Genomic DNA, 22,535 nt, shown 5'->3' with positions numbered 1-22,535 from the left:
GTGAATATCAATTGTTTGGTTAATTCATTCTAATTAGATCATCTGGATCCTTACTCATTTTGGACAAAGTGGCCTAGATTTCACACAAACAGACAAGATGGAGTGAAGGCTCCCGTTGTCCCTTCTGTTCGACCACACAGCCTCCTGGCCTCAGTTGTTTCCTCCCAGAAACATCTCCATCGAAACCAAGTGAAGAATTGCCAACTGGAATTGCTTTTCGAAAGAGAAACATTTTCTCAAGGAGAGAAAGAAAGTTAATTTGACATGGAAACCAACTGACATAATTTCCCTCGCAAATCAACTTAATTCCATTTCTCGTCTTGTCACCCTGCTTTACTTTCACGCTCATGTAATGTCCTTTTTTTATACCAACGAAGGTGTAGCCGTAGGTTCAGCTCTGGCAGGCCTTGGAGTTATCTAACCATTGTTGGCACAGTCTCTGCAGCAAGAGCCTTTTCTTCAATTCCACTTAATATCCCTCCATGACGGTCCTTCACAGTGGAGGACTCTCACTCCATAACTCTCTCTTTGTATAATGGGAAGGCTTTCAATGCCAAACAGATCTCTGTTTGTACTTGTCAAACTGTACGTCTAACCTGGTGACATTATGTTCAAACTCGAACAATGTCAAGTGACATTATTGCGCAACTCCTTTAACACCACCCTGCCTAGAGACAACCTTCAACTATAACAACTTTGTTTGATCCAACGGTCAATTGTCACATTATTGACATTATTGCATAACTCCTTTAACACCATGCTGCCAATTATCAACCTTCACTCACTCTATAACATCCTTGTTTTATCCAATGGTCTGTATGTTGATAACATGCGCCATTCCATTGTGTCTTGTAGTTTGAGTTAAATGGGTTGGTGGGATCCCTGGTCTTCACACCCTCAGCTCTGTGAGTGAAGACAGGACATCCACTGACAGGGCTGTGGATGTAATCACACCTAGTGCACTGCTGTTTCCTTTCAGCATTTTCACTCAGTGTGTATGCTATGGCGGATCCTGTCCAAGCTAAATGATTAATGGGGTTGAAACGGCTAACGACGGTGCAGAGGCTGCAGAATCCAGGTCTCAAGAAAAATACATGAGCTGAAAAGAAGTTGAGGCGAGTGCTCTGCCGTCATCCATGTTTTTATTTTCTGAAAGTCTTCTACAATGACCCGTCTCTCTCTCTCATGAGAAATGCGATTATTGCTTCTCGGCAACACATTGGTCCAACACCTCAAAAAAGCACTTACCATGCTACTAGTGCTTAATGTCACCCATTTTGGAATTTGATGTCCAAAACCAAAAACCCATTTGGAAAGAGAATCATGAATTTTGGATTTCATTTGACTTCATAACCTTCAAGTTGCCAGTGAGAAACAGAGTTAAGTAAGTTTCTAATAATAAAATCCCTCTTGAAGTGATGTTTAGCAAGTCTGGAAGCCTTGGCTGATGCTTTCAGTCTTTAAAAATAACAGAATTTAACTTCAAGGCAGTGTGGCTAAGTCCCTGTGGATTGAAGAATGCGTGCTAAGTGGAGAACGGCTGGTCAGAAATAGCAAAATAAATCGCCTCAATGGGAGCGTAGAACAACATATTGCAGAAAGCTTTATGTAATGGTAGAGCTGCTGTAGTTGAGTGTATGGTACAGATAGCTACTGTGTGTAGGCTATATGGAGAAAGTAAGACCTGTAGATCACTCAAGGGCTTGACAGAAATGAGTCAAACTTCCTTGCCTTTATTAATCATAGGTTGATGTTTGACTAGTAGGGCCTAACCCACAGTCAAGTCAAGGTAAATGATCATTTAACTGGTCTGGATATAGAGCCATATATAGACTGGTCCATAATACATACTGTATAAAAATAAACACTTTTTAGATGACCTGTACACTAGTGTAGTTCTGCATTTTCTGCTATCGAGTTCTTTATGGAGGAGGCCAAGCCAAATTGGGTTTAGACTTGCTTAATGAACACGCATGCTTGATAATGATTAAAATGGAACCTCAAACAATAATTCCCTTGGTTGGTTACCACATAATCTAATTGTTAGATCATAATAACAAAGGACTGTGGGAGAGCAAAGACAGAACTGACCTCAACATCAGTATGATTTGATGAAAATGACGACATCAGTCACAAAACAGCATCAGTCACAAAAATATATATACAAAGAGGGTTTATTTATGAAATAAATACAGCACCATGTAATAAGTTAATATATTCATGTACACTATGTGAAATGGCATTTGCCCTTAAAGGTCCTCTGGCTTTCTCCATCTTTGATGATGTCACAGTAGGGCACAGTTGACTTAACAAAAGACCATCTGGCTAGAAGCCAACTCCCCACCTAGTGTTGTGGAATGTTTTCACAGTAACATTTTTTCCATCCTCTGCTCTGCAGAGAGCTACTCAATCCATCCCCACCCTGTTGAAGCCTCGCCTTAACAACAAAAACACCCAGCTCCGGAACCACACAAAAAGATTGTCCTTAAAAAAACACTAGCATTTCAGTTCCTTTTTGCAATGTATCGTCTGGATCCAGCCCAGCATTGTCCCTCTCCTCTTGGCTTTCATGAAGGGATGAGTTCTTTGTACCTCCCTTTCATCCTGTCCATGCTGCCACAGCCTCTCCACCCTCCAACCACAACACAGCCATGTCAATTAACAAGTTCTTCTCCCGTTAAACCAATCCCAGCCTCTTGACCTCACGCAAACACCGAAGCCCCAAAATGGCAGCAGTTTTGGTTCTTCAGTTGCACCTCTGCAGCAGCATGTTGAGTGCGTACTCCATGCGACTGCGCAGGTCGGCGCTGCAACCGGCCATTAGGAGGGTGCTCAGGCGCAGGGTGGTGGAGATGCGCTCCTCGTTGATGTAGGTGAGCAGGTACTCATCACTCTGTCTGCACAGGAGGATCTTGGTGTGGTCATGGTAGAAGTTCACCTGCAAGGGAGGGGAGGGAGGTTAGGAGGAGTCAGAACGCAGCAAAACAAATTATTTCACCATGGGAGTGGGTATATGTAGACTGTCTGTGGTGAGGTGGCGGAGCGAGGCGTGGCATGTGTCTAGCAGTCTAGTCGGATTAGAGATTTGTTTTGCGAGGTGTGCGTGCTTGTGAAAGCGAGGGGTGCGCGCACGTGTGAAAGCGAGGGAAAGTGTGGCTGGATATGCTTCAAACATATTCGCATTTGTTTTTCCAAAATAAAAAATATTGGGGCGCTTTCTGTCCCCCACTTTCAAGAAGCACAGTCAAAGGGGCTAATCTAAAATGGCTCCCTAGTCATGTTTATAGGGAATAGGAAGCCATGTGGGGCAAAGCCATAGAGAACAGCCATCTAGACAATAAGCGATATTGCTGTGCAGCTGTACCTGGAAGGTGCCGTCGTTGAAGAGCATCATGAGGGCCCGGTCTGACTTGAGCCACTGCAGCAGGTAGAGCCTGGGGATTCCTGGGGTCTGTCACGTTGGGCAGGTCTCCACCATCCATAAGGTTCTCCTCCATGTAATGGGCAAAGTATTTCAGAATGGTGACCTGGCCTATGAATGGCTCTGGAGCCTCGCATGTGGAGAAGACAGAACAATGGCCCAGCTCAGCATAGTAGTGAACGGTCCTGGAGAGAACACCAAAGGGGGAAAACAGTTAGTGAGGGGGAAACCAATGGCACGATCACGCCTTTTGTGAGAATGGAATGGCTAAGTAATGGCAATGCCTAGGGATTGGCCAAACTTTTTCTACCTAATATCTTTGGAATTGACCATCCTATTTTCCAATGTAATCGTAAGATCTGGTACCAAACTAGACAGACAGGGTGGCACTACTCACCTCTTGTCTGCTAGCAGACTCATGTGTGTGCCGTTACTGAAGAGGACTCCCACGGTGTGGTCCGACAGCTGGTAGCCAAAGCCGTACTTGTTGGAGTAGTCCACCCATTTGGTCACCCACTGGAAGCTGCTGCCCAGATTCTCTTTGGGAAGGTCATCAGCTGGGGGGAGTTGGGAACCGTTAACTCAATACTACAGTACTATAACTTTCATTTTAATTACATGTTTAGGTTTCCAATGTTGTGTGAAAGGTGCTATATAAATAAAATAAATGTATATCATTCAATTATCTCCGTAATGAACATTCAATGTAATGAACATTCAAAGCAAAGAACATTCAATTCATTGTTTATTACATACCTTCCGGCATATTCTCCAGACACCCTCTCAGCACCCGGGCCACGTTGTCTGCTACACTGCCCACGGTACTGTCCTCAAGACCTGCAGACCAATCAGAAATATCATCAAAGCCCATTCTCTATGTTTACAATTGGTTTCAAAAACATCCTACTGAACTGGGAATCTATCCGATCGTATCTCACAGACTTCTAAAAAGAAGACTGCACAAAAAAAATTCCACTCATTCTTTTTTTTTTATGTCACAGTGCACAATAAAGGGAATAGTGTGCCATTTTGGAAACAAACCCAAGTCTCGCTCTGCACTTACATTCACTACTGCAGCTGCCCAGGGTGCCCCTGACAATCATACGGATTGTGTCCCTCAGCTGCTGCTTGTTGGTGCTGTTGACCCCTTCCTTACTGGGGGCCACCGGCCTGGCCACGGTGGGGGCCACCGGGGGCTTGCTGCTGTCCTCAGAGGCCTGTCTGGAGAGAGGCTGGCTGATGGACGTCTTCCTCAGGTCGTTCCGCAGCCTAGTGAGCTCCTCTTCCTCTTTGGCCATTCGATCTGTGGGGCAGAACAAAATGGCAGTTAGAAAATGGTGTTGAATTTAACTAAAATGGCCACTAAGTAGTAAGATCAGTATCGTAAACCTGACCATTTTACATGAAAAATAGGTTTTACATTTTTGTCAGGCTACTTTGATGCATGTATGCATCTGTATTGGAGCAAGTAGACCTAGCTCTATTGCAATTCATTGAAAATGATGTGATGGCTCAATCTGACTGAGCTATATATCATCATCATAATACTCAAATACCTTTTCAATACTTAATGTTCACTAGGATAATACATTTTTTAGTGATCCAATTGACATTTTAGTCATTTAGCAGACGCTCTTATCCAGAGCGACTTACAATTAGTGAGTGCATAAATTGTTCATACTGGCCCCCCGTGGGAATCGAACCCACAACCCTTGCGTTGCAAGCGCCATGCTCTACCAACTGAGCTACAGGAGGGCCAATAATAAGCATGCATGTCCATACTAGGACTGGGAGTATCTTTAAACTACTACTTACTCAAAGTCCCCAAGTACTTGGCTTTGTCCTTCTTGCCCCCTCCGAACAGGGCGGCCGCAGCCTTCTTAAAGAAGCTCTTGGCAGGGCTGGTGTGGTGGAGGTCTGGGGCTGTGTGGCAGCAGCTGGCAGGCAGCTTGTCTGGAGTGTACCCCTGGGAGACACACATAAAGGGAATGGAAGTTAGCATGGTGTTGAGGTAGCCCAGGGACCAAGTATGGATTGATCTCTACCTAAATATGGGGTTAATGGAGTTGATGCGCGTGGAGAAAAGTGTTGAGGAGTGTGAGAGTGGGTATGGTTGGTATGTGACAGATCTGTCTCTAACACACACACACACACACAGAGACAGACAGCCTCCCCCTTCCAAACATAAAACACACCTGGGTGAAGAAGTCGTGTCTGAGGATGTCCTCCAGGTGTGGTCTGTCTGCAGGGCTCTTGGCCAGCATCCTGCTGATCAGCTGTTTGGCCTGAGCCGTCAAGGAGGAGGGCAGCGTGTAGCGTGCCTCACGGATACATCGGTACGTCTCCTTAAGGTTGGTGGTCTCGAACGGGGGTCTGCCAAGGAGCATGGTGTACCTGCAGATGCAAGGGACAGACAGAGACAGTCAGTAACCCCACTAATGACTGACAGTGATTGGGTCAGACCTATAATCTATCCACCTTTTTACAGTCAAGGGAATAGCCCAGTGTTCACAACAATCACAACCATTAAATTGTAGCTGCCTGCACCACCATTTAAGATGGTCCAAATAAACATGAGTTGAATATCTAAACTTGAACTTCAACGGCTGAATCCTAACATGAGAAGCATGTGCATGACCTAAACCTATATTACAAATCTGAAATCTCCAACTGACACAAATGCAGGATTTAGCCAAGTTGTTAAGTAGCCTACATCTCAGGTTAGGACTTAAACCCTTAGGGAATTCAGACATGAATCTGATCTGAATGATGCAAAAGGCTCCATTGAGGTGAATCGGAACATGGAAGTATCCAAACCAAACGTACATGACACATCCCAGTGCCCAGATGTCCGACTCGCAGCCGTGGCCCTGCTTGTTGAGCACCTCGGGGGACAGGTAGTTGGGCGTGCCACATATCGTCCTCCTTCGGTTCTCCACGGGCTCCAGCTTGGCAGCCAGGCCGAAGTCCCCTACCTTCAGGTCCATAGACTCGTTGATGAAGAAGTTGCCTACGGGGGAGATTAGTGACGTTGGTCATGATAATGAGGACATAACCTAAGAGGGGAAAATATACAAGAGGCAGTCTGTCTAATGAAATTGGCTATGCACATCACCATCTTATGAAAAGCACAACATTCAGCAAGGTAGAATGATTATTACATTTTAGTCATTTAGCAGACGCTCTTATCCAGAGCGACTTACAGTTAGTGAGTGCATACATTGTCATACTGGCCCCCCATGGGAATCGAACCCACAACCCTGGCGTTGCAAACGCCATGCTCTACCAAATAATTATTCCTTTAAAAGCTGTGTTAAGTCAGAAGTCAATGAGAACCAATGTTCTTTCAATGACCTGAAGGATGTGCCATTGTTCTATAACATTCCAGGAATGGTTAGCATCCATTTGTCTGCTTAATGGTGAAACAAAACGATATTTCGTCCAATGGTCCAACAGAGACTGGTGTAACTGGCCAACCTACCCAGTTTCAGGTCCCTGTGCAGGATCTCCTGTTCGTGGAGGTACCTCAGCCCGGAGACGATCTGTCGGAGGTAGTACCTCACCTCAGGCTCCGTCAGTACTTTCCGAGCCTTCAGGATGTGGGCCAGTGACTGCAAGGTAAACAAAGGAAGTGGTTAAAAAGACTGCACCTCTGTTGATACCAAACAGGAAGTAGGCAGCAGGGTCGTGTTAATTAAGGCACAACATTTTGCAAGGGAAAATGAAAATGAGCATTTGTTAATGAACCATTTCAGTAAAGGTTAGGGGAGGGTATTACTTACTCGTCGACTGCAGTATTCCAAGAGAATGTAGATGTTGTCTTTGTCCTCAAAGTAGTGGTAGAAGTGCACAATGTGTTTATGGTGGAGAATTCTGTGCAGCTCAATCTCTCTGTCAATCTGTTGATGAATTCAAATTACATTTTGTCAAATAACATAAAAAAACTAACAATTGATGTATTGTTATAAATAACATGCACACACACACACACACGATACGTGCCACCATCGATAAAGGAACAGAAAGCAGTTATTGCGCATACCTTTTCCCTTTGGTGCGGTTTGGAGACGCGCGTGTGTGGAATGATCTTCGCAGCATACACTTTGCCTGATGCCAAATCTGTGAATTCATAACATTTGGCAAATCCTCCCTATGGACAGAGAAGTGTCGGATTGGTAAATCAACAAAGAGGTATTGAAAATGGACCAGCAGATCAATGTAGCCTGACGCTCAATATCTTATCACAGCCATATGTGTAATTGCATGGACCCACAGAGAAACCGTTTCTAGCCTACGCCAATAGTGTGATAAATCATAATCTTATCAATAAAAATGGTTTGCAATAGGCTACTGCAAATGAAAACATGAACAGTGTACAAATGATTTTTCCATGGACAATATTGGAATTTTATAAAAGATTCAGCCAGGTAGAATTCCTAACCCATCTGTTGAAATGAATTTACCTTGCCCAGAACTTTTCCTCGGCAATAGCATTTCCCCTTCGTAGGATCCGTAATAATCCGTGACAACTCTTGTGTGGATTGAATTTGCTCCTCTGATTTCTTCCTATTGATCTCGGAGGACTTGTTCACCGAGTGTTCACACATGGTGGGTTGGTGAGCGATACTCCTGAGAATATCCATATCTGCTCTACAGCGAGAGACACTTGCTGTATTTGTTGTGGAGCGATGAACAGTCGCTCGGAGCTTTATAAAGGAGTGTCCGCCCCTAACAATCGACGTCACACAGTAGGGCTCTCCGCGGAGCGGGTGAAGCGTGACGTGACTTCAAGCCATGTTCAATAAATCGGTGTTGAAGAACGCACGCGACAACACCTCTACCTTTCTCATCATGCAAACTCGTAGGCAATAATAACCACAATGTGAGACAAGCTGCTTCATAAGAATACGCAAATTAGCTTTGCCTACTTATTTACAAAAAACGAAAGAAATCATAGCTGGCCTAATATAATTTTCGATAAATATATTTTTTTAAACGTTAAAAAAAACGTTTTAAAAACATATAGGCCTAATCTCGTGTACAGTCCCATCTCAAGTTCTATATCGTGGAGCTCCGCCCCATAGGGGAGCTCTGCTCCTATTGGTTTACCCACTGCCCTAAGGCAGCATCAGCCTGAGACAAAATTATGCACACACCTGCAGCCAATAGGAGTACAGGTGTCCCTATAAGAGGGGATGCCTCCCCTCAATCAGCCTCCCTTTATCTTCTGCGACTGGACTAGAAGAAGCAAGAGACGAAGACTCAGGACGAGAAAACCTGGAGATTTTCCACCCCCAAAAGCTATTTTCAGAGCTCAATGCCATTGTTCTTCCAAGGCAACTACGGACCCCCACGACTTGTGTTTCGTGTGTTTGGGTGCGCAGCATGCCAAGGACGGAACCGGCGTTCCCCCTAATTGCGCCTCCTGCGCCCTCCTTCCTTTGAAGGAGAGGAAGCAGCGCTGGGCGTTCTTCAGGGAGGATATTCCCTTAGAGGATGTGCTCTCGATACTAGCCTCAGCTTCTGAGGCGTCATCTGAGGGCGCCGACTCTGAGGATGACAAGGAGAGAGGGGAGGAGATGGATATTCCATCAGAACAATCCGTCCCTCTGACCCAAACTTTTAAGACCCCTTTTCCATTGGAAAGTGAGAGGTCTTACAGCTCCTTGGGCGATGACGACAAGAAAGCCACTCTACCAACACAGAAGGACAGGCTTACAGCGCAGCTGGCAGAGAAGTCCTTCACATTGGGAGCCCAAGCTGTGTCAGCAGCAAACAACATTGCCCTCCTTGCGGCCTCGCTATCACATTTAACAACGGGTAGATCTGAGCTCACGAGTGAGGAGGTGGAAGAGGCATCCAGGATTTCTGGCGCTATTCTTCACCTGACGCAGGCGTCTGCTATTTGTGCGGGAAGGTCCATGGCCACTTCGGTGGTCATAGAGCATCCCCTCTGGCTGTCCTTGACTGCCATGAAGGAGACTGACAGAGCGTCACTGCTCAACGCCCCCCTCTCCGATGACGGGCTCTTCGGGGTCACCGTCAAGGAGGCGACGGAGCGTTTCGCTAAGCTAGACGAGGACAAGAAGCAGCTGGCTAGACACCTGCCACTGGCAGGGAGGTCTAGTCACACGCCACAGAAACCGTCTACCTCCAACGCCCCCAGTAGATCTTCTACAGTGAGGCGGCGTGCCAGGCGTCAGACGTCAGCCACGAGCAGCAGACGAGTGGGCCCCGCCCCCCCAGCAGCACCCGTGGCTACGACGGTTCCGCCAGCGAGGGAGGTGTTCACGAAGTCGCCCTGGCAGCACCCTAAGGGGGCGCAGAAGAGGCGACGCCAATGACGGGACGAGGGGGAGAGAATGGGAGCTGGCTCGGCGTGGGATACGACTGAGCCCATTATTCCCCCCCACCCTTCTGTTCGGGGTATGGAGGAAACTGTTTGTTTTGATGTGTTGAATAAAGAGTTGGCTTCCATTGACATTGTCACAAGAGAGCCCCTTTTCCATAACACGTCTGAGAACGTTCAGAGTACTTCACGCCCTAGGTCTCTCTCCCAACACTCTGAGTGTAGCTCAGCCCACCGAGGGTGTGTAGCTGAGCACACACAGGAGGTGAGGAAGAGAAAGGTAGCAAGGCGCAGCCTTAGCTTACCTCATAAAGATCTCACACCACAGACTCCTAGGAGCACTGTAGTAAAGGTCTCACATAGCGGGCTGCAGTCTCAGTCAGACAAGGACATGATGACGCAGCCGCTATTTGGGGATGACGCCTTGTCTCAGGCTAACGCCTCAACCAGCGCAGTTCAGACTCGTGCTGCGTTCACGGAGGGCCGGAATACTAGTTACGGATGTAACCAACGTATTGGCGCCCCCGTTTATCACAGAACTCGTTAAGGTTCACCACTCCGAGTATAGCTCAACCCACCAGAGGTGCGCAGCTGAGCAAACACAGGAGGCGTGTGAAAAAAGGGTATCAAGGCACCGCCTTGTGTTACCCAATAGAGACCTCACGTCACAGACTCTTAGGGGTACTGTAGAGAGGGTCTCACACAACAGGTTGCAGTCTAAGCCAGAGAATGGCATGATGACGTGACCTATATCTGGGGAGGGCGCTCTGTCTCAGGCTAACGCCTTAGTCAGTGCAGTTCAGACCCGTACTGCGTTCAAGGAGGGCCGGAATACTAGAGTTACGGATGTAACCAACGTATCGGCGGCCCCGTTTCTCACAGAACGTATTGATTCTCACCACTCTGAATGTAGTTCAGCCCACCAGAGGTGCGCAGCTGAGCAGACACATGAGGCTAGTGTTAAAAAGGTATCAGGGCACCACCTTGTGGCACCAGTTAGAGACTGCACATCGCAGACTCTTAGGAGTGCTGTAGTGGGTGTCTCTCATGGCAGGCAGCAGTCTCAGCCAGACAATGGCATGATGACGCGACCGCTACCCGGGGAGGGCGCTCTGTCTCAGGTTAACACCTCAGTCAGCGCAGTTCAGACCCGTGCTGCGTTCACGGAGGGCCGGAATACTAGAGTTACAGACGTAACCAACGTATTAGTGCCCCCGATTCTCTCAGAACGTGCTGATGTTTCCTTTCCCTTTCGAGGGAGGCCCGCCTTGGGCTGTTCCACCACCTCAGTGCTGGGGAATAGCGGCGGCAAGGGCCATAGAGGACTACTCCTACTGACTGTACCACAGCTTCGCGCTCGCCCGCTTTCTCTGCATTGCTGGCAGTGGCAACGAAGCTGTACCCTCTCACGCTGGCTAGACTAGACGTTGCAGAATGGTTATGCCATCCAATTCCATCGGACCCCACCCCCATTCAGGGGAGTAGTGGAGACTGTGATGAAAACGCCAGAAAAAGTGGCCGCTCTGGTTTCAGAGATTACGGAACTTTTGGCGAAGGAGGCGGTCACAGTAGTTCCCCAGGAGCAAAGGAACAAAGGGCTATATTCGCCCTACTTCCTGGTGCCCAAAAAGACGGGGGGAGTGAGGCCGATATTGGATTTGCGCACTCTCAACGAGAGTGTAACCAAACGGCCCTTCCGAATGCTCACGACAAAACGTCTACTGAAATGTGTCCAGAAAGGAGACTTTTGTACAAGTATAGACCTAAAGGACGCGTAATTTCATGTGCCGGTACAGCCACGTCACAGGAAGTTTCTGCGATTCGCCTTTCAAGGGGTGGCGTACGAATACACGAGGATGCCATTCGGGTACGCCCTGGCACCTCGCACGTTTTCCAAGTGTGTGGAGGCGGCATTGGAACCGTTGCGTCGTCAGGGAATAAGGCTACTAGCCTACCTAAACGACCTACTGGTTCTCGCCCCGTCAGCAGAGCTGGCGTTCACTCACACGACACAGACAGTGGTTCATCTCACACGTCTGGGGTTCGCTGTAAATTGGAAAAAGAGCACGCCCTGGCCCAGTCATCAGATTGTCTACCTGGGGATACAGCTAGACACTGTAATGATGAGGGCTCGAATTTCGAAAACCTCGAAGGGCAGCCTTGTTGCTAGCCCTGAGGAAGTGTCGTCCGAATCACACGGTGACGGCGCTGTCGATCATGTCACTTTTGGGTCTCATGTCGTCAGCCCACTCTGTGGTTCCGCTGGGACTCCTGCACATGCGCACGATGCATCGATGGTTCGCCCAACTAAGACTAGACCCAGTGCGTCAACGTCATCGGTTGGTGGTGGTTCCTCTCTCGCTCAGTGCAGATCTGAACTATTGGAGAAACCCGAGCGTTCTCACGCACGGAGTCCCGATAGGCAAGGTGTCATCCTACATTCCAGTGTATACAGATGCCTCTCTGACTGGATGGGGAGGGACATGTCAGACCCAAGCGATAGGAGGTGTATGGCCTCTTTCGAGTCGCCACATCAACCTCTTGGAGTTGGAAACGGTTCGACTGGTTCTGACCCACTTCGCGTCTACCCTTCGGGGTCGCGATGTGCTGGTCTGGTCAGACAAACGGACCACAGTAGCTCACATAAATCGCCAGGGAGGAGTCAGGTCTCCTGTTCTCCACCGGGCGGCAGAGGAATTGTGGCTGTGGGCTCACAAGCATTTTCGCTCATTGAGAGCAGCTCACATTCCGGGCTACTTGAACGTAGGAGCAGACCTCATGTCACGAGGGGGTCCTCCTGCATCCGGACATTGTTCTCAAAATTTGGGAACAGTTCGGGAGAGCCGAGGTGGATCTATTCGCGTCATGCGTGAATGTGCAATGTCCCCTGTGGTTCTCTCTGAGGGAACAGGACGAACCGCCACTGGGCAGAGATGCATTTGCGTACCACCCGTGGCCGAGAGTTCTTCTATATGCATTCCCTCCACTGTCCTGCATTCTCCCACTGCTAGCCAGGGTGAGATCAGGAGGGCTGTCAATAATATTGATCGACCGACCAGGGGCTCCATGGTTTGCGGAGATGAGTCAGATGTTGATTGCGCCACCTTGGCCAATTCCACATCGACGGGACGCATTGACTCAGGCGGGGGGTTCGATAGGGCAATTGCCCATAATCGGCCAACCACTGAAGGCTTGGCTGCTGAGAGGGACAGGCTAGAGCGCCGTGGGTTATCTGATGCAGTGATCAGGACCATACAGGGTTCACGTGCCAGTTCCACTTCCAGGATGTATGCCAGCAGATGGAACGTTTTTTCACGGTGGTGTGTCACACAGGGTGTGGACCCCATGAGCTGTCAGGTTGAGAGTATTCTCTCTTTCCTGCAGTTTATGTTTGATAAGCAGAGATCGCCCGCCACCATTAAGGTGTTTGCAGCGGCAATTTCAGCTTGTCACGAGGGGTTTGGCAGAGACAATGTCTTCAGCCACCCTCTAGTGAAACGTTTCTTATTGGGAACGCGGAGGCTTAGGCCAATGCCTAGAGCCACGCTTCCTCAGTGGGATTTGGCTTTGGTACTCGAAGCGCTATGTAAGTCGCCGTTCGAGCCATTGAATCAAATACCCCTCAAGATGTTGTCTATGAAGACGGCACTGTTGCTCGCTTTGACTACTGCTAAGCGTGTCAGTGATTTGTGTGCTCTTTCGACGAGACCCGACTGCCTTGCCATTAATGGCGATCTGAGCAGAGCGGTGTTACGTCCTAACCCGGCATTTGTGCCGAAGGTTATTAAGAGCTCATATAGGTCACAGACCGTGGAGCTGTGGGCTTTTTCTCCCCCTCCTCATAGGGAGAGGAGAGAGGAAAGGCTCCATCGCCTGTGCCCAGTGTGCGCTTTGGCATGTTACGTTGAGCGCACAGCAGCGATTAGGTCATCGCCTCAGCTGTTTGTGTGTCACGGTGCGGCTGCACTAGGTAGACCACTTTCGAAACAGCGTTTGTCTCATTGGCTTTGTGAAGGCATTGAGACAGCTTATGAGGCAGCGGGGCGACAATTGCCTCAGGGTATAAGAGCTCACTCCACTCGTGGAGTAGCAGCTTCTACTGCCCTTCTCAGAGGAACAGGGGTAGAGGATATATGTAGAGCGGCGTCATGGTCGTCACTGTCTCCATTTATTTGTTTTTATCTCTTGGATATGTCTTCTAACTCTTTGGCTCAGTCTGTACTCAGCGTGGCTGAGGGGAGGACTTGAGCTAGGAGAGAGGAATGCAGGACTGAGGAGACAGGTCTCTTTCAGGTCCGCTTCTGATGGAAGGACATATTAGGGCATGACTCCTGACTGACATGTTCAGTACAGTGGAGAGCATGTATTGGTCTGCCCACCAGTGGATAACTGGGTTGAGGCGGAATGATGAGGGATAATAGTAGTAACCTTGGTTACAGTACTATTAGACCGGTCATGACAATTTTGACGGAATGTGACGTCATCTATCTGCTTGTGCAGATTAGTATGAATCATGTTCTGGGATCTGCCCACTAATCTCTGGGGTTCCATTGATTGAGTGAGGCGGTCTACCGTGTACACAATGTAGAGTGACACTTTGTGTCATTCCATTAGCGGTCGGTATTATTGTGACAGGATATTGAGGTATCATCTATCTGTTAGTACAGATTAGTATGGCCCGTATTCTGGTAATCTGCCCACTAGTCACTGGTGTTGCCATTGGACTAGGTGGGGCGGGTTTTTAACCGATGACGCAGTATATTGTGACACTTGTATTTTTATACAGTGGTTGCAGTACTGCGGGAATTGGTTGCAGCCATTGCTAGGCCTGACCTTTTCGTTTCGATGGAAAGTGTTGGGCTCGGCAGGGAGTACATTTTGGAGCGCTACGCTCTGCCTTAAACCAATAGGAGCAGAGCTCCCCTATGGGGCGGAGCTCCACGATATAGAACGATTAGTTACCGGAGTGTAACTCCAGTTCTATGAGTGGAGCCGAGCCCCATAGGACTTAAGGCCCTGCAGACCCTCTCTAGTCTCGCTGAAGATAAATATCTCGGGAGGCTGATTGAGGGGAGGCATCCCCTCTTATAGGGACACCTGTACTCCTATTGGCTGCAGGTGTGTGCATAATTTTGTCTCAGGCTGATGCTGCCTTAGGGCAGTGGGTAAACCAATAGGAGCAGAGCTCCCCTATGGGGCTCCGCTCCACTCATAGAACTGGAGTTACACTCCGGTAACTAATCGTTATCAAACTGAAACTTTATCACCACCTTCAGATGATGATGAATGATGGTTCCAAATAAGAGACCAAGATGTTGGGCTACTATACTCCCTAAAAAAAAAAAACTTACAGGGGTTATAAAAATAGGGAAACACCCCCCCCCGTTTTTGTGATCATATTTGTGTATTAAATAGGAACCGAGAGAACTGTTTCTTCTGCTCTGATAGTGGTTGGAGGGGTGGGGACGCCACCCAGTGGAACTCAACGCATCTTCCATACATATGGCGCGCCTCGTTATGATGATGATCAGTGTGAAAAAAGACACCTAGACAATATGTTTTTTATTTTATTGCTCAGCCAAATGACAATCAGTTGTATCTAAAGTTTACCTAATTTCACCCGAATCAAATATTCTACTGTTTGAGCACAGCACATGAATAACTACCAGGTTTTTCTATTATTTCAAATGTACTGTATGTCTTAATATAATAATATTAATATACCTTATAATGTCTTTCTACTACAAAAAAACAACACCAGCATTGGTCAGTGTGTGAAGATAATTGCACTGTATAACAGCTGGTGGCATGACACCATGTGTGACAAACCTATATGCAGGATGTGTGTGACAGAGTTTCACTTTTTTTTTCACACCAAATCCAGAGGTGGCTGGTTGAAAAGGATGTAGCTATAGAAGACAACTAGAAACTCCAGTCGTCTCTCTTTACTGTCGGAGTAATCTCCTGGAAGGTGTAAGGTAAGACACATTTAACTGTTCTATAGTCCTAGTTCTATTGTATACTATTACAAATATTACTGCACTATAACTGTATTATTAGAGTGGGTTAACGTGATCAACTTTTGTATGGTAGCTTTTAAGTCCTGATGACTGGAAGGGAGTGGCAGGTAGCCTAGCGGTTAAAAGCGTTGGGCCAGTAACTGAACGGTTGCTGGTTTCGAATACCCGAGCTGACTAGGTGAAAAACCTGTCGATGTGTCCTTGAGCAAGGCACTTAACTCTAATTGCTCCCGTAAGTCCCTCTGGATAAGAGCGTCTGCTAAAATATCAAATGTAGACGCATCCCTATTTAAGTCCTGATAACTAGAAAATATAAATATATGACGTTTAGCAGACGCTTTTATCCAAAGTGACTTACAGTCATGTGTACATACATTCTTTTTATGTATGGGTGGCCCCGGGAATCAAACCCACAACCGCGGCGGTGCCAGCGCCATGCTCTAGCAACTGAGCCATGCAGGACCATCCCTATTTAAATCCTGATAACTAGAAGCATCCTTATTTTATGTCCTGATGCTAATTTGCATTCATTATGCGTTGTAATGTAACAGTGAACAATGAAGGATAGTGAATAGTATGTTTTTGTAAAGGTCGGTTTAAAAGTTCTGGTAATCCATTATCCCTAGACATGCTAGTTTTATTTGGCTAGTAGATCCAATTATATTGATGTATTGCATAGAAAATACTTATTCAGTCAGTGAACGTGCACCGGACGTGATGACTATTTCTGACCGTCTAGACTTTAGTCAGTTACCTAGCTGATTTGAACATGGATTTGAAGTACTACTCCTTGTGATAAAAGTAGTATGAGTCTAACATAAGTTGTTCTAAGAGGAGGAACAGAAAAGGTTGAGAATCATAACGTTAGGCTAGCTGAATACATTCCATCTAGAAGTTTCCATTCACCTGCATTCTATTTCTAACTCTCTCCATTTCTGCTTCTACCTTCCTCTGCAGCTCTCTATCCTGACCCTCCTGTAGCAACCATGTCTAACTGCACCTCCACAGCCCCCTGTGGGGACAACTGCTGCCCACACACCAGCTGGGGTAAAATCCTGGGTCCGGTCACGTTTGTTCTCATCGTGCTTGGTTTGTGTGGAGGCCTAGCTTATTGGTGGCGTCGCCAGACCGGGAAGTACCAGCCCACCTCCCAAGTTTCGCCCAAGCTAACACAGATCAACAAACACCCAGCGAAATCCTCTAGAGTCTCTGAGAACAGTCAACCACACCCTGTTATGAAAAGACCAACACTCCCATTCCCCACGGATGACGTGTCAATGTCTATGGCGGCTGGCTACCCTATGGGAAGCCACAGAGGTAGAGCTGGGTGCCATCGCTCCCCAGTTTCTCACCATCACTATGAGAGTGACTATGACCATTTGCAACTGGCAAGAGCAGAGGATCCAAAGGTTGCTCCTGGCAACCGGTCAGCAAGCGTGGGTAGTGAGGGGGACTATATGATGTATAATGCCCCAGAAGAAGAGGGTAGTGAGGGGGACTATATGATGTATAATGCCCCAGAACAAGAGGGTAGTGAGGGGGACTATATTATGCGTGATGCCCCAGAAGAACAGGTGGAGGAGGAGGAGAAGGAGGAGGAGGAGGAGGAGGAGGAGGAGGAGGAGGAGGAGGAGGAGGAGGAGGACAGCGTTTACGAAAACTACCCAATTGCCGTCAAAAATAGCTATGCATCTGCTGCAGCTGGACCTAGTGGCTTAGCTGTGCATAGATCCTAATAATTATCTGCAGGATAAGTTCTGACCACAACCACAGTCTTCAATAGAACGCTTTTCTCAGGGCGATTTTTCTTGTTCGAATGTCATTTTTTGTTCACAATTTGTGGCTTCAAATTGACTTAAGGCAAACCTTCCCAGGAAATAATGTCGCACATGTGAACTGATAAAAAAATTACTTCAAGCATGCGATCCTTAGGCTATGTCTTTGGTCCTGCTGCATATCCAACAAAGTGAATGTGCATTAAAGCTATATTAAACACTGTAAACAAGCATATGTATTTTATACCCATCTGTTTTACATTCTGCTAACAGCCTTTCTATTCTATGACTAAGATTTAATGTGGTCCTATTGAAGCTTTAGAGGGGCAGCAATAGCCAGCATGGTCTTTGTAATTCAACATGCACATTGAACAGACCATTATGTGGGGCCAATGAAATGTTTGTTAAGAAGTATTCTTGCACACCATTGCTTACCACACGGAGGGGCAATGAGCATGTTGTCATTTGCGCTAAGGAAATGTATTTATGTAACCTAATGAAATGTATTTATGAAACCTAATGAAATGTATATGACTGTAACCTATTGAGACACCGAAGGATAGGGCTTGCGGACAGTGCTTACATCATAGGCCCACACTTGGTCTAAACACGCCCTCTTGGAGCAGGTGTGTGGCCAATGAGGGAAGGGGAAGCAACACACCACCACCCTGGCATCCTCAGAAAGCTCCTTCAGCAGCTTCTCCTTTAGAACTTCCATCTGTCAGACAGCAACGGCACAGAAAGGGAATTAGATACTATGCTACGTGGGTTGAGAGGTAATACCGGCCCACAAGTAAGACTTTACTTCAGTGAACAGGGTTGAACAGGTTTGAGTCTTGTGGTCCACCAGGCTTTAAAGAAAAGTGAAACTTACCACTGCAGGGGCCAAAAATACAGTCACGTTGTTGTATCGTGATCCGTCTGCAAAAGACAAGAAAAGAACATAGCATAGAAGCAAACGAAGCAGCGCTTCTCGAACAACAGCAGTGGGGACCTTTTATTTACATCTCTGACGATATTGGTCATGGATACCGGTAGAGAATCTGTTAATAATTTCCTATACTATGTGTCATCGTTGTGACTGTAAAAGAGGTTATGGTCAAATTAAAATGTTCCAGTGACTTACTGCACATACTGAAAATGAAAATAAATAAGAAGCATGTTCTCAATCTACACAGATATTTTTGTAATTTATATTAGTTTTTATTGTACAGGTAGCCTACATGGTCCCTGATCAATAAACGTAATAAAATAAATCAATAAACATGGAATTCATACATTACCTTACAGAAATCATTGCTGACAAAATTGGCCTTAGTATGTGGTATTCCCCTCCACCATGCTCTATCTCGTGAACAGGCCTGCAGCATTGAGTTGATCTCAAACCCAGTGCATTGGAACCCAACTGAAGAAGCTTCAAATACCTGGCAGGGGGGACAGTTCTCAAGCACAGCTATTTCATTTAGGAACCAAGAACTCTTGTGACAAGAAGTTGAGAAAATCCCATCATAAGCAATCATTCAATATACGGAATAAGTAGATAATTTCTATTAGAAAATTATACTATAGTGCAACACTGCTGATTTCAACTGCCGTTTTCAGAATTAGTAGGTTCAAACCAAGCTGTCTTTATTTTTATTTAGGGTGTTCAGACTCACCAGTCTCCTGTCACCTGATCCTAGATCAGCGAAACGACCCTTACGGCCTTCAAGGAGCTTCCTGACGTTTGTAGTTTGCTCCTTGCTTGACGGCAGGTATGACACCTAAACAGAAACAATATAAACATCATCCGGTTGTTGGGCAGACTTGGGATTCACATCACACCTAGTCATGTGGTGACAGATAACAGTAATATTTTTCTTTCATGTCAATTCTCAAAATACTATTAGACATAACTGAGTGAATGTCCCTGAATGCCCTTTGGCCTAAGTGAATGAATACATTGTTTGTTTGTTCATATTTTCCAATCCTGAAGACAACAGGTATGGAGACAGGTTTCAGTGTAAGAGAACGCCTATGTTTGTAGTTGTATGAGCTAGTCGATGTCTGCTGAGCATCTGGTTTAAAATATCACTGGACTGAGACCTGGTCGGTCCATCAGTCAGTGCCGCCGTCTACAGCATGCATATCTGCTGGTATAAATGTGGGTTTGAATATAGCCCACTATATGGATATCGCTTGTCCATATATGTATATATTCTTAATTCATTCCTGACTTAGATTTGTGTGTATTGGGTATATGTTGTGAAATTGTTAGATATTACTTGTTAGATATTACTGCACTGTCGGAGCTAGAAGCACAAGAATTTCGCTACACCCGCAATAACATCTGCTAAACACGTGATTGTGACAAATACAATTTGATTTGATTTGATTTGCCTTTGTGGGGGCACTCTCCGTCCATCTTTCACACCAGCTCTCCAATAAAACACACAAAATACAAAAAGTTGTATTTAAAAAAAGTATAATATGACTAGCGATACCTTGAGCCTAAAAGGCACTTTCAGGCCTGGCATCACAAACAGAACTCGGTCTCAGGGAAGGGAAAAGAGGAAAAGGTTGGCTAGACAGCGAGGAACGTCGGACTGAAAAAAGATGGCGGAAGCGGATGAGGAAGTGGAATCTGAATCTAATGGCGATAGAATCAAGGAGAATTAGAATTTTTTCCAAAAGAATGGAAAATGGAGCAAAGTAGAGTATGTGATGAGAATGTCACTTCATATCTAGTAGGAGTACGGTTTGTTCATGAGGAGCAGCTGATCTAATTACCAATCTTGAGGAATCCATTTGAGATATCCAAACTGGTGGAGAGAGTGCTGGGTAGAGTGAAGGCTGTGAGGATCACGAGAGGCGGGCTGGTTTAGATTTTTTGTGCTTCTGAGGATCAGAAGAAACGTGTGTTGAGTCTCACCCGATTTGATACGTTTTAAGTGTCGTGTGTGTTTCTTAGGAACAGGGCACCCCTCAAGGGGGTTATATCTGGAGTCTCATGAGAAGTAGATGTTGAAGAGATGAAAAATATTCCTGGAGTGATTGATGCACGTCGGATGAATCGTGTGGTGAATGAAGAAAAAGTGAAGAGTCTATCTGTTCTTTTGTTTTTTGATATGGAGTCTCTCCCTACTCAAGTGCAGTTAGGGTATATTAACTACAGTCAGAGTGTTTATCCCAAAACCAATGCAGTGTGATCATTGTAAAGCTTTTGGTCATGTTTCAATTGTATTTTTTTATTTATATATATATATATTTTAGGGGGTAGATCAGCTTAATATTGCAGATAGATTGTAACTTCCATCAATGTAATTGTCTGCATCACTTCCAATCCCCCATGTTATGTATGTATGTATATATATATATATATATATATATATACATACATACATACATACATACATACATACATACATACATACATACATATACACATATACATACACACATACACACACATACACATACACACATACATACATACATATCCTTTAAAAAATATATACTCCCCTTTATTACTTTCCAACCCCACCACCCTTTCCCTAATTGGAGTAAACTAGTGAACAACAATGCTTAGGCCTCTACTTCCAGCTTATACTTACTATATACATTTTATGGACACAGTCAATTTTACAATAATTATATTTTGTTTGTTTTTTCTCCTGAACTTCTTCTATTCTCAACCTCTCCGATCATTTTCATGATGTCCATCCGGTTTGCTTCTATATGCCATATCTTTCTAACTGTGCGCTTTCACAAAAGCTCCCAACCTACAACCTATATACTTATTATGGACACAGTATGCTTACTTTATTAGTTATCTTGTTATTAGTTGTTGTTAGTTGTTATTAGTCCCATCCTTCAACTCCATTCAACACCACCCATCTATCTCTTAACACCATCCATATTGGATTTCTATTTGCCATATATTTTTCAACTGTACTGTGATGTTTTACAAAAGTTCTGAACCTTTCTATTCTCATTGTTTCTACAGATTGTAAATTGCTAAAAGTATTATTATATTATTGATCGATTGACTATGACTTTTCAGATCACCCAGTAATGCTATCTGCAAGGTTAGCTCCAGGTAAATATTGCAATCCTTTAGCCATTCCTGGACCTGTGTCCAAAAACAAGCTACAAATGGACAGTACCAAAACAAATGATCTAATGATTCTGTCTCTTCGCAGCAAAATCTGCAGAGCTGGGAAGATTGTATCCCCCATATAAATAACCTTCCATTGGTAGCAATAATTTTATATAATCATTTAAATTGAAAGATTCTACGTTTTGAATCCGGTGTCGTTTTGCGTATCAGTTCATAAACACTATGCCATGGGATCGGTACGTCAAAAATCTCTTCCCAACTATTTTGCAATCTATATGGGACGGCTGTCAATCCTTTGGTCCTTAAATGAAACTGGTATACTTTTTTATTTATCACAGTTTTCTTTAACTAATTATTTTCTTTAATGCAAGGCAGACAGACAAGTTCCTTACTTTCTCCCCCTTCCACTTTCCTCTTCCATTTTTGCGGTAAGGCTGCAATTATTTGGTTGTAATTTTGGGTAGAGCAGACATTTCCATATGTTTTTGTTAGCTGCATGTGCGACATAACATGTTTCAATTGTTTGCAGAAGGGAGAAGCCGAGATGTCATGTTAAATATCATATTATGTGTTATAAAAATGATGAAAATGTGACATGTTGCAATTGTGGTGGGAACCATGAAGCCACGTCTTTCGAATGCCCCACAAGGGTGAAAGAGAATGAGGTGACCAAAGTCAGGGCTATCCAGAGCATATCATATGCAGCAGCTGTTAAAAGGGTTGAGGGTTTGAAAGGTGCTCCTGAAGAGTCCATGGTGGTGGATAGGCCTTCACTGCAGGCTGCAGGGGTTGCCTTTCACCAGCAGGATCCTGACATTTTAAAGGTTAAGAAGGTGGACTTTGTGGCCTTTATAGCTATGGTGATAAATGG

At 45.6% G+C, this 22,535-nt stretch overlaps 1 protein-coding gene across 1 annotated transcript; it reads right to left on the bottom strand.

Moving 5' to 3' along the window:
• Nucleotides 1-2,158: 2,158 nt before the first annotated feature.
• LOC121581992 (serine/threonine-protein kinase PLK2) lies at nt 2,159-8,087 on the bottom strand. The gene is given in 13 exon segments (XM_041897477.1): nt 2,159-2,938; nt 3,365-3,439; nt 3,441-3,606; nt 3,819-3,978; nt 4,178-4,258; nt 4,485-4,724; nt 5,237-5,387; nt 5,617-5,815; nt 6,248-6,431; nt 6,903-7,032; nt 7,204-7,320; nt 7,464-7,571; nt 7,885-8,087. Coding segments are annotated over 13 exon segments (1,983 nt in total). The 5' UTR covers nt 8,065-8,087; the 3' UTR covers nt 2,159-2,746.
• Between the last annotated feature and the right edge of the window lie 14,448 nt (nt 8,088-22,535).

This window comes from Coregonus clupeaformis, chromosome 15, assembly GCF_020615455.1.
Source record: "Coregonus clupeaformis isolate EN_2021a chromosome 15, ASM2061545v1, whole genome shotgun sequence".
In the NCBI taxonomy this organism is placed as follows: Eukaryota; Metazoa; Chordata; class Actinopteri; order Salmoniformes; family Salmonidae; genus Coregonus; species Coregonus clupeaformis.
The sequence above is the reverse complement of the archived record's forward strand: the minus strand, read 5'-3'. Positions and strand labels throughout refer to the sequence as shown.